Source organism: Salmo trutta, chromosome 12, assembly GCF_901001165.1.
Source record: "Salmo trutta chromosome 12, fSalTru1.1, whole genome shotgun sequence".
NCBI classification, from domain to species: Eukaryota; Metazoa; Chordata; class Actinopteri; order Salmoniformes; family Salmonidae; genus Salmo; species Salmo trutta.
This window is the reverse complement of record NC_042968.1, coordinates 65,517,998-65,537,175: the sequence shown is the minus strand read 5'-3', so window position 1 is coordinate 65,537,175 and position 19,178 is coordinate 65,517,998. Positions and strand designations below refer to the sequence as shown.

Sequence of the window (19,178 nt, the reverse complement as noted above, 5' to 3'; positions counted from 1 at the left end):
ATCAATTTATGTTACTCAAAATGACCACCAGAGTGCATCCTGTGCCATTTCATGATACAATATGGACTCAGCATATTCACTGCCTCGGTCAAAAATACATGCCTATAGCTGAAATAATACTTATAGGCCTAATAGGTGAAGGTATTATAAGAGTTGTATTAAACAAGTTTGCTTGCAGCTGGTTTATGTCTATGGTGAATTAGTTGAATATGTGGAATAGGGATGTTATTTCATAAATAAGGAATGGTTCAGTTATTCCGGGTTAACATTTTGGGAGGTCATCTAGACTTTACAGAACACAGAAGTGAAAAGGTTATGAGAACAAGCGGTTCTTTAGAATACGAAAGTTTCCCGTTGCGGCAGCAGTGGCAGCTGTCTGTGGTGTGGGAGGGAGAGCCACTACTGGGCAACGCTGTCATTGGTCTCCCTTTTTAACGAGTGACCGGTTGAAGGGCAGTGTGTCATGTAATTGCAGGGAGGCAACAGATAAGGCATGCATTTAATCTGATTTCATCAACCTGCTTGGGTTTTGTTTCTGCACAACAACTGAAACCGACGGTGACGGATTGGGATTGAGGCATTGTTTACTCTGTTTGTGAGACACTCGCATGAACGCGCTAAAAGTGTTGCAGAACTGGCGCAACCTCTATGGGAAATATCAATTTTCATCTACGACGCAGCCAGGGAAATTCATTGAAGAAAACGCGCAACTATACAACAGTTTGCCGCAGTAAGTAGGAAGGTGTCTACACCTTCGAATGATAGGTGAGGTTTAGAATGATATATCTCAATAAAATTATAAATGTTACGTAATATAAGTCAGCTGTTTATTGCATTATTGACACATTTATTAAGCCTACCATCCTAAAATAGAATACATTTTTATGGCAAGTAATGCGTAGTTTGTAACATAAAGATACCCGTAACGTGATCATGCACGAATAAGCGCTGAAACATGCAACAGGTGCTCTCTTATAGGTCCCTATGTCATCCAGATTACACAAGTAGCCCACTGAAAGTGAAATAATAGTTTTATCACCAATAGTGGAATGTTTCATGTGTATCTTGTGGTATGACAGTGACACTTGTTTGCATGTTTAATCACCTTTAGTTGCGTTGTCCCTGTCTGTGCGCTTTGTGTTCATAATGTATGTGGTCTGGTCTCTCTCAGCTGCTGGACAAAGGCACTCACTTCTGCTGCTCTTGCTTGTGTTTACACACACTGTGGGCCTGACTGTGCACCCCTCCTGTCCACCCCTCACAAGATGCATATGAATAGCTTAGTGAACCGATGGAGTAAGTAGTACACTCTTTTAGTCCATCCATATGCTTGCAACAGCTTACTTACTACTGACTTACTTTCTTTTCTTCCTTTGCCCTCAATTCCTCCAGATTCCTGCCCTTGAAAGAAAATAATTGGAGAAAAGCTCTTGTTGAAAGTGATTGCGTTGCTTAAATCCTGTATCTGTGCACCCCAGAGTTTAACAATGTTATATTATCCATCAGCAATGCAGGGGCTTCCCATTTTTCAAGGGCTTAGACTACTGAAATATGGCCTAATGATGTAAACTAAACTTAGATTGTGCAAAGCCAGTCACAGTGATAAAGTAGATCTAAACTTGTGTTGAAATCAGTTCATTTTCTTGAGCTGAAAGAAAAAGGTTGTACAGTAATAAATATAATGTAATTACGGTAATACCGGATAATAACATGATTGGTCAATTATTTCACCTTGACTGACTGCTGATTTTGCAATACCAATTTGCATCACCTTGGAGTTCTGAGTGTCAGGTGAGCAGTGCGGTAATCTCCCTCAATATTTTTCTTTGTTTTGTTATTTATTGTTGGAGTTCTGAGTGTCAGGTGAACAGTGCGGTAATCTCCCTCAATATTTTTCTTTGTTTTGTTATTTATTGTTGGGCGAGATACAGGTACACTATCCGTTTCAAATTATATGTTTATAAAACCTGTAGGCTTCCCCTCAAAAAACGAAAAAATAACATCAAAGACTTATTTTGCGGCAGTGCTGCCTGCCAGCAGTAATCATCTCTAATTGATTGAGAGATTCAATAAGCTATACTCAGTAAGTAACATACTGTGAATGAATTGTATAACTTTGCCCCAGAAGCATTTAACTGTAGGCACTCACTCCCACATCATATGGAGGAATGTGCTTCCCTGCTTTAGGGGACACAGTAAACTGGGAGTTGGGGCCAATCTCATCATAAAAAGTTTCCTTGGTGTTAAATACAGTCTGAACAAACTTAAGTCAATATTTCGGATTACGGGATGCCAAGGTCATATATTTCCATATTCTGTTCCCGTTAACAGGGTTGTTCGGATTCTGTTACATCTGTGGACCATACTTTTGTAATGGCTAGGTCAGAATAAGAGCTTTCCAAAAGTTGTTCATATATTATAGTCATACAGTGCCTTCGGGAAGTATTCAGATCCTTTACTCAGTACTTTGTTGAAGCACCTTAGGCAGCGATTACAACCTCGAGTCTTCCTGGGTATGACGCTACAAGCTTGGCACACCTGTATTTGGGGAGTTTCTCCCATTCTTCTCTGCAGATCCTCTCAAGCTCTATCAGGTTGGTTGGGAAGCGTTGCTGCACAGCTATTTTCAGGTCTCTCCAGAGATGTTCGATTGGGTTCAAGTCCAAGCTCTGGCTGGGCCACTCAAGGACATTCAGAGACTTGTCCCGAAGCCTTTCCTGCGTTGTCTTGGCTGTGTGCTTAGGGTCGTGGTCCTGTTGGAAGATGAACCTTCGCCCCAGTCTGAGGTCCTGAGCGCTCTGGAGCAGGTTTTCATCAAGGATCTCGCTATAATTTGCTCCGTTCATCTTTGCCTCAATCCTGACTAGTCTCTCAGTCCCTGCCGCTGAAAAACATCCCCACAGCATGATGCTGTCACCACCATGCTTCACCATAGAAATGGTGCCAGGTTTCCTCCAGATGTGACGCTTGGCATTCAGGCCAAAGAGTTTCATCAGACCAGAAAATCTTGTTTCTCATGGTCTGAGAATCTTTAGGTGCCTTTTGGCAATCTCCAAGCAGGCTGTCATGTGCGTTTTACTGAGGAGTGGTTTCCGTCTGGTCACTTTACCTTAAAGGCCTGATTGGTGAAGTGCTGCAGAGATGGTTGTTCTTCTGGATGGTTGTCCCATCTCCACAGAAGAACTCTAGAGCTCTGTCAAAGTGATTGTCAGGTTCTTGGTCACCTCCCTGACCAAGAACCTTCTCCCCCGATTGCTCAGTTTGGCCGGGTGGCCAGCTCTAGGAAGAGTTTTAGTGATTCCAAACTTCTTCCATTTAAGAATGATTGAGGCCACTGTGTTCTTGGGGACCTTCAATGCTGCAGAATGTTTTTCGAACCCTTCCGCAGATCTGTGCCTCGACACATTCCTGTCCCGGCGCTCTACAGATAATTCCTTCGTCCTCATAGCTTGGTTTTTACTCTGACATGCACTGTCAACTGTCGGACATAATATAGACAGCTGTGTGCCTTTCCAAATCATGTCCCATCAATTGAATTTAACATAGGTGGACTCCAATGAAGTTGTAGAAACATCTCAATGGAAACAGGATGCACCTGAGCTCAATTTCGAGTCTCATAGCAAAGGGTCTGAATACTTATGTAAATAAGGTATTTCAGGTTTTTAATACATTTGCAAACATTTCAAAAATCCTGTTTTCACTTTGTCATTATGAGGTATTGTGTGTAGATTAGGGTTGCTGTCCCCAATTCAATGGAATTGCAACCCTCTGCATGCACAGTGCATTCTTCTATCACATGTTCAGCTGATTCTCAAGATCTCGCACACTAATGGGATGATATTGAGCCCACACTTCTACACTGTCTGAGCCAAGGACAACATGCTTTCTGGTAAGTTTTGATTATAATACTGGGTGGGATGAATATATTTTATATGACATACATGATTTTTGTTAACGAGTAAATAGTAGCCTACAGCAAAGTGTGTTTAAATCATTTCTAACTTGTTAATAATTTCTGCGAGTTAGTTTTTGCTACCATGTGGGTTTTTAGTTTGCTTGAGCCTGCTAACTGAGGAGTGTTAATTCACCTGTTTCCATACATGTTTCATTTTAAAACATTTATCTTACAAAGGGACTGCGGTTGAAAATTAGCCGGCTGGCTAAAACCGGCACTTTTACTGAAACGTTGATTAATGTGCACTGTCCCTGTAAAAATAAAATAAACTCAAACTCAAGGAGTTGTTTAATCTAACTGCTTAACTATTTATCTGTACATGGAATTGTATTATTATTTTGTTTACTCCTTTTCCCCCTTATTTTTACAGAAAAATGCCACGGGCACTATCTGATGTGTGGAGACATTTCACTGCAGCTAATGTAGAAGGAAACACAGTGTACATTTGCAAAAACTGTGCCAAATCATATGTGAAGAATGCAACAAGGATGCAGAATCATCTGGCCAAGTGCATAAAGTTCCCTCAGTGCTCACAACAAGCAACCTCTGACAAAAGTCCCTCTACTTCTATTCGAGGTGAAAATGTTGAATCAGACACCTTATTGATAGCAACAGCTCATGGTCCTCCTGGAATCAGAAGTTTTTTTGACTCATTGGAGGAACGTAGTCAGAGAAATGCTTATGAATGTCTTGCTCGAGCTGTGTATGCAACTGGTTCACCTGTGATGCTCACAGGTAATGTGTATTGGGAGACATTTCTGAATGTTCTTCACCCAGCATACACCCCTCCAACCAGACATGCTTTATCTACTAATTCGCTGAATGCAGAGTTCAAGTGAAGGTCAAGCAAATCATAGAGAAAGCAGACTGTATTGTAATCATCTCTGACAGGTGGCCGAATGTTCGTGGGCCAGGAATAATTCACTACATCATCTCCACCCCTCAACCAGTATTCTACAAGAGCACAGACACAAGGGCCAACAGACCCACCGGTCTCTACATTGCAGATGAGCTGAAGGCAGTCATCAATGACCTTGGACCACAGAAGGCATTTGCACTGGTGACAGACAATGCTGCGAACATGAAGGCTGCTTGGTCTAAAGTGGAAGAGTCCTGCCCTCACATCACACCCATTGGTTGTGCAGTTAATGCATTGAATCTGCTCCTCAAGGACATCATGGCACTGAAAGGACATTACACCTTCTAGGCAGAGTTGCAATGAAAAATCCATATCTCAGACTGGCCAATAAAAAGAAAAGATTAAGATGGGAAAAAGAACACAGACACTGGAAAGAGAAGCTCTACCTAGAAGGCCAGTCTGAAGCTCTACCTAGAGTCACCTCTCCACTGTTGACATTGAGACTGGTGTTTTGTGGGTAGTGTTTAAACCGCGCTATGGATTTTATCCCAAAAGCCAGAATGGGGAGATATGGGAAGCATTGAAGTACAGATATTCAGCCGTAGCAATATATTCATTTTGACAAAAGATATTTGTCTGGTTAAAGCAACTGAGATATTAGTCCATCAAATGAGGTCGAATTGAATTGAGTGTTCTGTTACGTTTCTGGCAATGGTTTTATCTAAGGAAGGAAATGTCTATTCCCTAATATTTAAAATGGGCAACTATTGGGATTCCATAAGTAGAGATGCCATAGGGCAGATTTGGTTAGATTTATTTTATAACTTGAGCAAAAGTAGGATGGGATCACCTTGCTTGATACTTCTAGTTATTCTGAACGGAACAAAGCATGTATTGCCTTTTTATTGCTATGGCTGAGGGATTGGCATATAGTATTTTAATCATATTAATAAAATTGGAGCCAAGTCCCATATGTTCCAAAACCGACCAAAGATATGACCATTCTAGTCAATGAAAAGCTTTTTCTGCGTCGAGAGAGAGAACTGCCCAAGGAGCTTTGGTTTCTGATGAAGCATGTAAGTTATGTAATAGATGACGGAGGTTATCTGAGGATAATCGTTTTTTAACAAACCCTCTTTACTCCAGATGTACCAATCTGTGTTTATCAAAGATAGGGGACATCCTTTCCTTTTATTTTTTATAATAGCAAAATTAGTGCTCTATTTACATCCCTTCCAATTGAACCTTTGTGAACAGCTGTGTTTATGATTTCAAGTAACGGTGGACCTAATTGGTTCCAAAATGTTAAATAGACCTCAGGAGGAATACCATCACAACCAGGTAATTTGCCTTTATTCATGCTATCCAATGCCCTTTTGATTTCATGGAGAGAGACGTGGGCTTCCAGCAAGCCGGCTTCCTCAGTTGAGAGAAGAGGAGTTCATATATCTTTTAAAAAAGACGACTCAATCTTTGTTAGATTACTTTTTAGATATTACTGCATGGTCGGAACTAGAAGCACAAACATTTCGCAACACTCGCATTAACATCTACTAACCATGTATATGTGACCAATAAAATTTGATTTGATTTGATTGGGCTTGGTGTGGATTTACAATCAGAGGTGTACAATTCTTTATTAAAATGGGGAGAATCTTTGGTTAATACATTTTGGTTCTGATAGTAATTCACCTGATTCAAATTCAATAGTTGCTATATCAGCTAATTGATTATTACTGCGTAGCTTGTTGGCCAGTAAACGACTGGGCCGGTTACCATGGAAGTAAAGGTTGAGTCTAACTCGATGGATGGCACATTCTGCTCTCTGTATTATCAATAGATTTAGTTATCTCGTGACTTTGAAAAGAGTAGTTGCTACCTGGTTTGAAAAAAGTGTTTTTTGAGAACACTCTAACATCGTTAAAATCTTTTCCAATTCTGATATCTTCTTTAATTGTGATTTTATTCATGGTGTCCCAAAAAATCCGAGGGTCATCGACAGAATTTTTGTTAATAATTTTGAATTCATTCAATGCAGTTCAAATTGTTCACAGAGAGTAGGATCTCTTGTAGTAAGGAAAAGCATCATCTTATGGCTCTTTTAGTAGATTCTGAAATGTGTATCTGGCAGTAATAATCATTATGATCAGATAGACTCATACTGTATGTCAAATTTCTATTTTCCTGATGAAAGGAAATAGAGGAGTAGATAATAGTACAAAATGGATTTGGGAGAATGTTTTGTGCCTGTTTGAATAGAAAGTGTGCTCTCTTGCTTTACGGTTATGAGCTCGCTAGGCATCAATGGCATAAGAGAGTTGGAGAGCCTTGGTTGCCTGTGGCTTGTAGTTGGTCTTATTAGATTTGTCCAGGAGCAGGGCAAGAACAGAAACTGTGCCACAGCCCGCCCGAATGAGGACAGAGGAGGACAAGTCATAAACCAGGGCCTTCAGTACAGGAAGCTCTGTAAAAGGGGTGGGCTACAGTTGATTCAGTGCTTGATATACAGGTAAGACAGAAAATTAACTTTCAATTATTATAGTTCACATACTGTATTTTTGTATTGATATTTACACTGACTGGATGCACATCCAGTATACCTGAAGATTTAATAAAATATCAGCACACTTGATAGAAATATTGTATGGATGAAATGATTTGCATCAGCCTTTGTAAGAGGTACGCAAGGTAGCCTACGGATCTACAGTGAGGGAAAAAAGTATTTGATCCCCTGCTGATTTTGTACGTTTGTCCACTGACAAAGAAATGATCAGTCTATAATTTTAATGGTAGGTTTATTTGAACAGTGAGAGACAGAATAACAACAAAGAAATCCAGAAAAACGCATGTCAAAAATGTTATAAAATGATTTGCATTTTAATGAGGGAAATAAGTATTTGACCCCTCTGCAAAACATGACTTAGTACTTGGTGGCAAAACCCTTGTTGGCAATCACAGAGGTCAGACATTTCTTGTAGTTGGCCACCAGGTTTGCACACATCTCAGAAGGGATTTTGTCCCACTCCTCTTTGCAGATCTTCTCCAAGTCATTAAGGTTTCGAGGCAGACGTTTGGCAACTCGAACCTTCAGCTCCCTCCTTTTCTATGGGATTAAGGTCTGGAGACTGGCTAGGCCACTCCAGGACCTTAATGTGCTTCTTCTTGAGCCACTCCTTTGTTGCCTTGGCCGTTTGTTTTGGGTCATTGTCATGCTGGAATACAACACCACGATCCATTTTCAATGCGCTGGCTGAGGGAAGGAGGTTCTCACCCAAGATTTGACGGTACATGGACCCGTCCATCGTCCCTTTATTGCGGTGAAGTTGTCCTGTCCCCTTAGCAGAAAAACACCCCCAAAGCATAATGTTTCCACCTCCATGTTTGACGGTGGGGATGGTGTTAGGCAGGTCATAGGCAGCATTCCTCCTGGGGTCATAGGCAGCATTCCTCCTCCTCCAAACACGGCGAGTTGAGTTGATGCCAAAGAGCTCCATTTTGGTCTCATCTGACCACAACACTTTCACCCAGTTGTCCTCTGAATCATTCAGATGTTCATTGACAAACTTCAGACTGGCATGTATATGTACTTTCTTGAGCAGGGGGACCTTGCGGGCGCTGCATGATTTCAGTTCTTCACGGCGTAGTGTGTTACCAATTGTTTTCTTGGTGACTATGGTCCCAGCTGCCTTGAGATCATTGACAAGATCCTCCCGTGTAGTTCTGGGCTGATTCCTCACCGTTCTCATGATCATTGCAACTCCACGAGGTGAGATCTTGCATGGAGCCCCAGGCCGAGGGAGATTGACAGTTATTTTGTGTTTCTTCCATTTGCGAATAATCGCACCAACTGTTGTCACCTTCTCACCAAGCTGCTTGGCGATGGTCTTGTAGCCCATTCCAGCCTTGTGTAGGTCTACAGTCTTGTCCCTGACATCCTTGGAGAGCTCTTTGGTCTTGGCCATGGTGGAGAGTTTGGAATCTGATTTATTGATTGATTGATTGATTGCTTCTGTGGACAGGTGTCTTTTATACAGGTAACAAGCTGAGATTAGGAGCACTCCCTTTAAGAGTGTGCTCCTAATCTCAGCTCGTTACCTATATAAAAGACACCTGGGAGCCAGAAATCTTTCTGATTGAGAGGGGGTCAAATACTTATTTCCCTCATTAAAATGAAAATCAATTTATAACATTTTTGACATGTGTTTTTCTGGATTTTTTTGTTGTTATTCTGTCTCTCACTGTTCAAATAAACCTACCATTAAAATTATAGACTGATCATTTCTTTGTCAGTGGGCAAATGTACAAAATCAGCAGGGGATCAAGTACTTTTTTCCCTCACTGTATCCATGGTGCATTAGACAAAGACAATATGACTGTCAAACACATCTGTGTTAATTTGTCTCTGAGCCTGGGGAACAGCACTGTCTCTTCTCATGGCGTTTCCATGAAAAGATCAGATCTGTCACCCAGTGTCCTTTCTGCAGGTACAAAGCATTCATCAGATCTAGAAGTCATTGTCACTCACTTAGAGAAGGAATGAGAAAGGCTCTTAAGAATGTTCTCTCCCGCTACGAGTGATGTACATTTTGTCTGTGCTTTCTGTTTGCCATGTACCGTCCTTGGTTAAATTTATATTATTGCTCTGTGGTGTTTCACTACTGGGACATTTTTGTGGTAGCAGTCGATTGTTCAGTTGGAGCAAAGTAGCTGAATGAATGTGCGTAGGTCATCTGTGGGGGTTTGTCCATGGACAAGGAGGTCGATTCATTAGTGGCTTAGCCACACGAGTTAGCCTTTCTCTGTGTGCCACAACGCTGGCACGCAATTGCTGGCTGAACCCTGCCACGTGGTGACCAGCTCTTTTTTTTAAATGACTTTTTACCCCTATTTTTCTCCCGAATTTCGTGATATTCAATTGGTAGTTACAGCCTTGTCCGATCGCTGCAACTCCCGTACGGACTCGGGGGAGGCAAAGGTCGAGAGCCATGCATCCTCCGAAACACGTCCCGGCCAAGCCGCACTGCTTGCTTAACCTGGAAGCCAGCCGCACCAATGTGTCGGAGGAAACACCGTACAGCTGGCGACCGTAGTCAGCGAGCAAACCCTCCCCAAACCCGGACGACGCTGGGCCAATTGTGCGACGCCTGGGTCTCCCGGTCGCGGTCGGCTAAGACAAAGCCTGGGATTGAACCAGAGTCTGTAGTGACACCTCTAGCACTGTGATGCTGTGCCTTCTCACATCCTGGATTGTTTTAGATGACACACAGGCAAGGTAGATCCTTCCCCCGTCCTAAGTAAGATCCTTCCTACAGCCCCGTTTTCTCTCCTGGCCAAGGTTAATCCTTCATAAAAAGTAACTTGCATGACTGGCCACACTTTTACTTGAAACGTATCTACTTAAAAAGCCTGCTTACATAATTGAAATGAAAACAACCTGAATCCCACACGAAGCTGCTGTTTTGTACATAGTTCTGGTCAGGTAAAATATTAATCCCAAATAAATGTTTTCATGGGTATTGTTTGTTTAGTTGGTGTAGAACCCAGTAATATCCTATCCATTGCATTGTATAGTAGGTGCCCCCCGCTGCTTCTAGCCAGAATCTCTGTGGGCTCTCTGATGGTGTGCCAGGGTAACAGTGGTACTGTAGAGAGTTCACCACCAGTAGCAGACTGTGCTCCAGCAGTAGCTAGGTTGGAAGGGAGTTGTCCTGGGCAGGGCTGTGGAATGTGGCAGAGCTGTGAGGATTAGCAGAGCCTTTGAACATCAGGTTGTTCTGTACTCAGGCGCCTGGCCTGGTAGCCTGGTACTGAACCATTCTCACCCATTCCATCTATTCATTCCCTTCAATAAATGCTGGGCCTAGATTGTAATTTGTCTTTGGTTGGTCAAGAGTTTCTCAGAAAGCTGATCCAGTAATAATGCTATCAGGCTTCAGTCACTGACGTCTGATTGATACTCCGTAAGTCTGACTTTGATTACCACCGGCACTTGACAAGATAATGTGACCTGGAGAATGACAATGGAGCAAAACGTGTACAGCACATGTGATTAAAGGAATACAATCTGTCGATATACAGTTGAAGTCAGAAGTTTACATACACATTAGCCAAATACATTTAAACTCAGTTTTTCACAATTCCTGACATTTAATCCTAGTAAAAATTCCCTGTCTTAGGTCAGTTAGGATCACCACTTTTTTTTTAAGAATGTGAAATGTCAGAATAATAGTAGAGAGAATGATTTATTTCAGATTAGATTTTTTTCATCACATTCTCAGTGGGTCAGTAGTTTACATACACTCAATTAGTATTTGGTAGCATTGCCTTTAAATTGTTTAACTTGGGTCAAACGTTTCAGGTAGCCTTCCACAAGCTTCCCACAATAAGTTGGGTGAATTTTGGCCCAATCCTCTTGAACTGGTGTAACTGAGTCAGGTTTGTAGGCCTCCTTGCTCGCACAAGCTTTTTCAGTTCTGCCCACAAATTCTATATAGAATTGAGGTCAGGGCTTTGTGATGGCCACTCCAATACCTTGACTTTGTTGTCCTTAAGCCATTTTGCCACAACTTTGGAAGTATACTTGGGGTTATTCTCCATTTGGAAGACCCATTTGCGATCAAACTAACATCCTGACTGATGTCTTGAGATGTTGCTTCAATATATCCACATAATTTTCCTACCTCACTATGCCATATATTTTGTGAAGTGCACCAGTCCCTCCTGCAGCAAAGCACCCCCACAACATGATGCTGCCACCTCCGTGCTTCACGGTTGGGATGGTATTCTTCGGCTTGCAAGCCTCCCCCTTTTTCCTCCAAACATAACAATGGTCATCATGGCCAAACAGTTCTATTTTTGTTTCATCAGACCAGAGGACATTTCTCCAAAAAGTACAATCTTTGTCCCCATGTGCAGTTGCAAACCGTTGTCTGGCTTTTATATGGCGGTTTTGGAGCAGTGGCTTCTTCCTTGCTGAGCGGCCTTTCAGGTTATGTCAATATAGGACTCGTTTTACTGTGGATATAGATACTTTTGTACCTGTTTCCTCCAGCATCTTCACAAGGTCCTTTGTTGTTGTTCTGGGATTGATTTGCACTTTTCGCACCAAAGTATGTTCATCTGGGACCACGGCTGCGTGTGATGTCAATTAGCCTATCAGAAGCTTCTAAAGCCATGACATAATTTTCTGGAATTTTCCAAGCTGTTTAAAAGCACAGTCACCTTAGTGTATGTAAACTTCTGACCCACTGGATTTGTGATACAGTGAATTATAAGTGAAGTAATCTGTCTGTAAACAATTGTTGGTAACATTACTTGTGTCATGCACAAAGTAGATGTCCTAACCGACTTGCCAGAACTATAGTTTGTTAACAAGAAATGTATGGAGTGGTTGAAAAATGAGTTTTAATGACTCCAACCTAAGTGTATGTAAACTTCCGACTTCAACTGTTGGTCTCTCATGACAAATATAATGATCACGGCATTAGGAGCTTAGAGCACCCTACCCAAGATGCCTAGCGATTCAGCATGAAGATATCTACAGTCCCACACCCTGAATAAGTTCCTGATGGAGTCAGTGTTTTGTATGTTTTACATGATAAATCTTCAACTCTGCCTGGGTGGTTTCCTTACATAGTCTTTTCCAGCAGTTTATCACACACATATACACACACACACACACACACACACACACACACACACACACACACACACACACACACACATTCCCCAAACATACACACAGCCCGCCGCACACCTTATGTAAGCAGCAAGTCGTGACTCCAGGAGCTAAACCATCTAGGTTGACAGGAAGTAACCTGAGAGTGTTGTGTCACAGGGGCCAGGGCCAGAGAGGGAGGGAGCAGAGAGCCATGTCAGAGGGGCCAGGGCCAGAGAGGGAGGGAGCAGAGAGCCATGTCAGAGGGGACGGGGCCAGAAAGTGAGGGAGCAGAGAGCCAGCAGCAGCTCTACAGTTCCACTAGACTGAATTATTTACCCAGCACAGCAAAGCCCAACCAGGTCAGGACACGATGCTTCTTTCCATCAACACAATTCCAAACCCTGCCAGCTCTCCATGCAGCCTCATGACACAGGAGCATAAATGAATTATTATCCACGCGTGGGAGGCCTATTTGGAAAAGCTCTATTCCGTCACTTTTCAACCTGATCTCAATTGTTGCATCGCCTATAAGGATCTTAGACTAACTGTATTGCATATGAGAGTGATATCAACTTGCAAATTGCGTATTAAATAACGCATTGAGTCTGGGCCAGCCTGTGCTGCTGGTCAGTGTAAGGTTGTTGTTGTTGTTGATCAGGTTTCTTTGTATATATTGTTATGCTCATCACATCACCCACACAAGGCCTTGTTCTTTTTGACTCCCCCATCTCTGGCCCTCTCATGAAATCAGGGCTGAGTGCCTCTGTGATTGTTTAGTGGTGGGTGGCCCTCCACATGTCCAACAACGCTTAACCCAGCTTGCATCGTGATTGCCTCTCTCTCCCATCTATCACTCACTGTCTTTCCATACTTATACAGGGTACATACCGTACTCCCATTAGCGCAACCACATTCTCTTTTCAGTAGCTCGTATACTCAGACATGTCGTACTCACACATTCATTTCTCCTTGGGAATTACACAGGCAGACAAAGACTGGCACAGAGTCTGCTTAATGCTCCAGAGGACCACTCAGTGCAAACCCCTGCAAGAGTCCGAATAAACCCTCACACAGGGGCGCAACGTTGGTTTTAGAAGTGGGACACACACATATATATATATATACAGAAAGAGTGTGCAAAGCTGTCATCAAGGCAAATGGTGGCTACTTTGAAGAATCTCAAATATAAAATATATTTTGGTTACCACATGATTCCGTATGTGTTATTTCATAGTTTTGATGTCTTCGCTATTATTCTACAATGTAAAAAATAAAGAAAAACCCATGAATGAGTAGGCGTGTCCAAACTTTTGACTGGTACTATGTATTTATTTTTATCCAGTCGGATAAACACTCCAAACAGCCTATACTACCGCTCGGAGACGTCCGCATGGTCCTAAAGCACACCGCTGCCTCTTTTTGTATCACATTCCAATTATAAACTGGGGGACAAAAATGCGACTTCAGAATGATATGTCCCCCCCCCGTCCCCAGTGAAAGTTGCGCCCCTGCCCTCACACATACACGGTATAATGTTCAGGCAGGAAGTTTAGCTCACACAAACTCAGCTAGTTCTCATGAATCTACACATGCGCACGCACTCACACATACACGCGTGCATGAGCACACAGACATGCGCATACACACACACACGAGGAAGGCCTTTCTGCCCACTCTCCTGCACGCTTTGAGAGTTTTAGTGGGAGAGAATGTGAGGAGGAAGCGCAGAACAGTTTCAGTCCTATAAGAGAAGAAATGTGCTACGGTAAGGGACCAGCCAAGCAGGTTTCTGTGTCTGTGTGTCATGTACAATAGGTGATAGCTCATGGAAGCAGAAAGTTCATATTTAACCAGGTAATTGCCTGTTTGTGTTGATATGACACTGTACTACACTGTACTGTTTGTGTTGATATGACACTGTACTACACTGTACTGTACACCATGGTTGTTAGAAAGAAATATATTACAAAGCAAAAGATGGGTGCAGAAAGGAAACATTAGCCTATCAATGAAAGATTATTGGATATTAGATATTGACTGTGTGCAGTGAAATATGCACGATGCACATATCCCATAGTGCTGAAAGGCTGATGCTGGAATGAAGGAAATAAAAGGGACACTGTATGCAGATAGGAGCAGAAGCAATTGTTTCATAGTTGACATGAGACAGGAAGTGTGGGGTAAAGGATTTCAGATCTATCTCTCTATGTAAACCCCTTAACCCCTTTATCCCTTCTGGGACCTAAATGGGCTGATTATGATTCTCATATTAGGGCTACAGCCCTTATGTAAGTTATCTAACATGTCCTCCTTCCAAGCCCGGTCTGCATGTCTGTACACAACATTACGCCTTGTTTAGCTCAGTCGCTGAGTGAGAGGAGGTTATTCCACTCCCCCCAGTTTTTTGTCTGTTATAACATTGTCAATCATCTGTCTATTGTGATGTGCTTTGTGCCACTGTGGGGGGGCTGGTAAGCAGATTGTGTGAGAGGATGTGTCAGGATGCCCGGGGTTGCAGATATAGCCAGGGGGTAGACTGATGGACTCATTGGACTGATGGCTGTGCAGACTGCAGAGTGGAGTGTGGATGCTAGGACTGCCCATGGGAGTTTGGACTGATGGACTGATGGCTGTGCAGTGGAGTGTGGATGCTAGGACTGCCCATGGGAGTTTGGACTGATGGACTGATGGCTGTGCAGTGGAGTGTGGATGCTAGGACTGCCCATGGGAGTTTGGACTGATGGACTGATGGCTGTGCAGTGGAGTGTGGATGCTAGGACTGCCCATGGGAGTTTGGATTGAGCCTTTGCTGTAAAAGAATGGTTAAAGAGAAAGAAAGCCATTACTGGCAAGCCCCCACGTCATAGATGGCTAAGGATTGAGCCGTGATGGCTTTTTAATGTTGGGATGACGTTACAAGCTCTCATCCACACTGAGGTGTTCATCTGTTGTTGATGAAATAATATCTGTCTTGTACACAATGGACCTGCGGCACGTAACACACGCACACATAAATGTGCACCGACTCTTTGTACTCTCGCTTTTCCAATCTCTCTCTCATCCATTCAACAAGTCATGACTCATTTCTCAAGACAAATGTTTTCTTGATTTTAAGGTAGAATCCTTAATCGAGACTCAACAAAGAACAATCAACAAGGACAGTCAACAAGTGATTGTGGTTTACTAGGAGCCACAAATATGTTACTTTTAATAATCAACTTTATTTGCATGTTAGAGGTAGGTGATGCAGGTTGTGTGAGGTGTTTTGACCCAGTTTGGGAAAGACACTGTCAAAGTCTACGGAAATAACATCTCCAAACCCCTATCCATCCCAACACATATAGTGCCTTCAGAAAGTATTCACACCCATTCACTGTTTCCACATTTTGTTGTGTTACAGCCTGACTTTAACATACTTTACATTTAGAATGTGTCACTGGCATACACATAATACCCCATAATGTCAAAATGGAATTATGTTTTTAGAAATGTTTAAAAATTAATAAAAAATGTGTCAATAAGTATTCAACCCCTTTTGGTATGGCAAGCCTAAATACGTTCAGGAGTAAAAATATGCTTAACAAGTCACATAATAACCTGTATGGACTCACTCTGGGTGCAATAATAGTGTTTAACATGATTTTTGAATGACTACCTCATCTCTGTACCCCACACATACAATTATCTGTAAGGTCTGTCAGTCGAGCAGTGGATTTCAAACACAGATTCAACCACAAAGACCAGGTCGGTTTTCCAATGCCTCGCAAAGAAGGGCACCTATTGGTAGATGGTTAAATACACTGGGGAGCCAGGTCCAGCCAATCAGAATGAGTTTATCCCCATAAAAGGGCTTTATTACAGACAGAAATACTCTTCAGTTAATGGTAGAGCAGTGAACATTCAATTCTCTAGCAATACCTCTAGTGGACATTCCTGCAGTCAGCATGCCAATTGCACGCTCCCTCAAAACATGAGACATCTGTGACATTGTGTTGGTGACAAAACTGCACATTTTAGAGTGGCCTTTTATTGTCCCCAGCACAAGGTGCACCTGTGTAGTGATCATGCTTTTTAATTAGCTTCTTGATATGCCACACCTGTCAGGCAGATGGATTATCTTGATAAAGAATAAAATGATAATTAACAGGGATGTAAACAAATTTCTGAACAAAATCTGATGAGAGATATAATATGTTTGTGCATATGGAATTTTGGGGGGTCTTTTATTTAGACTCATGAAACATGGGACCAGCACTTTACATGTTGCGTTTATATTTGTGGTTGTTACATCAAGATAATTTCATCATCATCATCAGAAGTATGTATATGTTGAAATTGCATACAAACTTCTACTTAGAAATTCTACTTTTTCATCCTGAACTGTATTCAATATACAGTATATTGGGTGGCTGAAATGATGTTGAATGTTATATTTGATTAGACAATACATTGATAATGTTGAAACAACATTGATTCAACCAGAGTGTGGCCAGAGGGCCATGACTGTATTATTGTGGATTATGACATTCCTTGGAGTACTGAACTCTTGGCCTTACTTTGTTTGTAAGACTCTCTGACCTTTCAGATGAAGTCCCTGTCTCAGAGGCCTTGTCTTGCCAGTGGCCTGTGTTTACACATGGCAGGGAGGTGTAATACAGGGGCATGCATGTGACCTGCACCTTAATTGGGGAGGACGTGCTCGTGGTACTGGCTGGTGCGGTATTAGTGGAATGGTATCAGACACATGGTTTCCATGTGTTTGATGCCATGCCATTTGCTCCGTTCCAGCCATTACTAAGAGCCGACCTCCCCTCAGCAGCCTCCACTGGTGACCTGTGTGTAGCCTGGTAGTTGGTCAGAGTTCACTGGCTTTCTCATCTCCACTCAGGGCACACGGCCACGGTTGCCTAACTGGTAATTTGCCGTAGCGTCTTTCCGCAAAGATACCATCGTCATTCCATTTTCTTATCCAACCGTGACATTCCAACTGGGGCTCGACCAATTTCTGTCTCTTTTATGGCGTCGGATATGTTGGAAAATAGTGAGAATGGAGCAAAAATAAGTCCTCTCAAGGCCCTCGGGAAGAAAATAGAAAGCGTGTTCTGTTTTTTTCTGCGGATAAAGAGGGACCTTGGGATGACGGGAGAAATCTGTCACTTCACTTTAGGGAACTTGGCAGTCTGGGAAGTCATGTTTAACTCAGTCTGTCACATCAAGGCTGAACTATCTGCCTCAAGGGTGAATTCCCCACCCAATCCACTCCATGTCAAAGTGACAACATCAGATGTTGCCAGAAACCGGATAGAGATCACTGCAGCCATATTGTGGCCACTTGTCACTTGTGATTGACGACTTTTTATTAAAGACGTTCCAGCTCTTGCGCTAAACTGGCCCTAGAGGATTTGTAAACACTTAAGAATCTACTTTCTCATGGCCTCTTCCTGGTTAATGGTTGCCTTGGCCTAGATGGCGACATTGCCATAACAAACAATGTTCTACACATAAAACTGATTTGATTACATCTATGTCACCATGTGTACTTTCCCACTAAAGTATTGTCACGCCTACCTTATCTGATCATCGCGCTGAAAATATTTAGCGTAACCATTTTCAACTCTGCACCATTGCAGAAGCTATGAGAAGCTTGTCTGATTAAATTCCTGTGAACAAGCCTCTCTCAGTGAGGAGACAACAAGTAGGAGGTTATTTGGCCTTGAGCAGGGGTCACATACAGTAACCAAGGCTTTAACCTTGTGTTTTCTGTCTTGGAGCTGAAAGCACCAATGACATATGCTGTTTTGATGGTGTCATAGACCTCTACTTACGTATGTGTTTGTAGCTTTAGGTTATACACCGCAAAAGCAAAGAATAATCAATCTAAAAACCGCGATTGTGCGTCTCCAACTGGGTGTTAGGTCAGCCAATAGTAGATTACCTTGACAAATTACGTCTGAAATTAGATTTCTCACAGAAGTACCATATTGACTTACAACTTGTAATCCAACTGCCAAGTATATCAGTCTTGAAGATACAAGTCAAAGATTACTGGTGTTCTTAGATGGAAATTGCAAAGTTATTTGGAATTAATTCTAATGCATTCAAAATATTTTCTGTGCAAATTATGTTTTCGTCTCAGAATGTCTTTCATCTCACCAAACAGTTCTCCCTTTCCTCTGAATCTGTTTCATTTGCATTTTAAATTAGTATATTTATCTTTCAAATCACTCCCACTATACTTAAAGATGAAAACTATTTTCTTTTTCAGAAGCTTTTTTTCTCATGTTTACTAGTTTTGAGTGTTTGCCTCCAAAATTTCTAAATTGGGTTGAAGGAGAGCATAGAGATATTTCTAGTGCCTCTGATGTCTTTAACACTGGGATATGGATAGTGAGTGAGACTAAGTGTCTGACCCTGTGACCCTGTGCCTCACCAGACGAGCTGTCTAGGATGAGGTGTGAGGTGGAGGTGACCCCTGAACCCAGCAGCCCCACACTGCTCGGAGAGGCAGCAGACACCTACTGCCAGGTGGACCGATGGCAAAAGCTACGCACCGCCGTCCGCAAGCTGGAATTCTGGGAAGACTTCAGTGCTGAGCTGATTGGGAGTGGCTTCTTCTCCAAGGTGTACAAGGTACGAACTGTTCCATTTGGAAACTGCTGGATTTTTTTTTCTGTGTGCGTGAAAGATAGAGCAAAAAATAATTG

At 42.3% G+C, this 19,178-nt stretch overlaps 1 protein-coding gene across 7 annotated transcripts in view; it reads left to right on the top strand.

Moving 5' to 3' along the window:
* The first annotated feature begins 91 nt into the window (after positions 1 to 91).
* LOC115204000 (dual specificity testis-specific protein kinase 2) overlaps positions 92 to 19,178 on the top strand; it is a 31,518-nt gene continuing 12,431 nt past the window's right edge. The window contains exons 1-3 of one of the 7 annotated variants that reach the window (XM_029769181.1): positions 92 to 730; positions 1,172 to 1,296; positions 18,908 to 19,104. In XM_029769181.1, coding sequence (XP_029625041.1) covers positions 609 to 730; positions 1,172 to 1,296; positions 18,908 to 19,104 — 444 coding nt within the window. In that variant the 5' untranslated portion in view covers positions 92 to 608. Of the gene's footprint in view, positions 766 to 1,171; positions 1,297 to 13,925; positions 14,240 to 14,286; positions 14,329 to 18,907; positions 19,105 to 19,178 lie in introns of those variants that run through there. The other 6 variants (XM_029769182.1, XM_029769184.1, XM_029769183.1 and 3 more) reach the window with 6 other exon arrangements.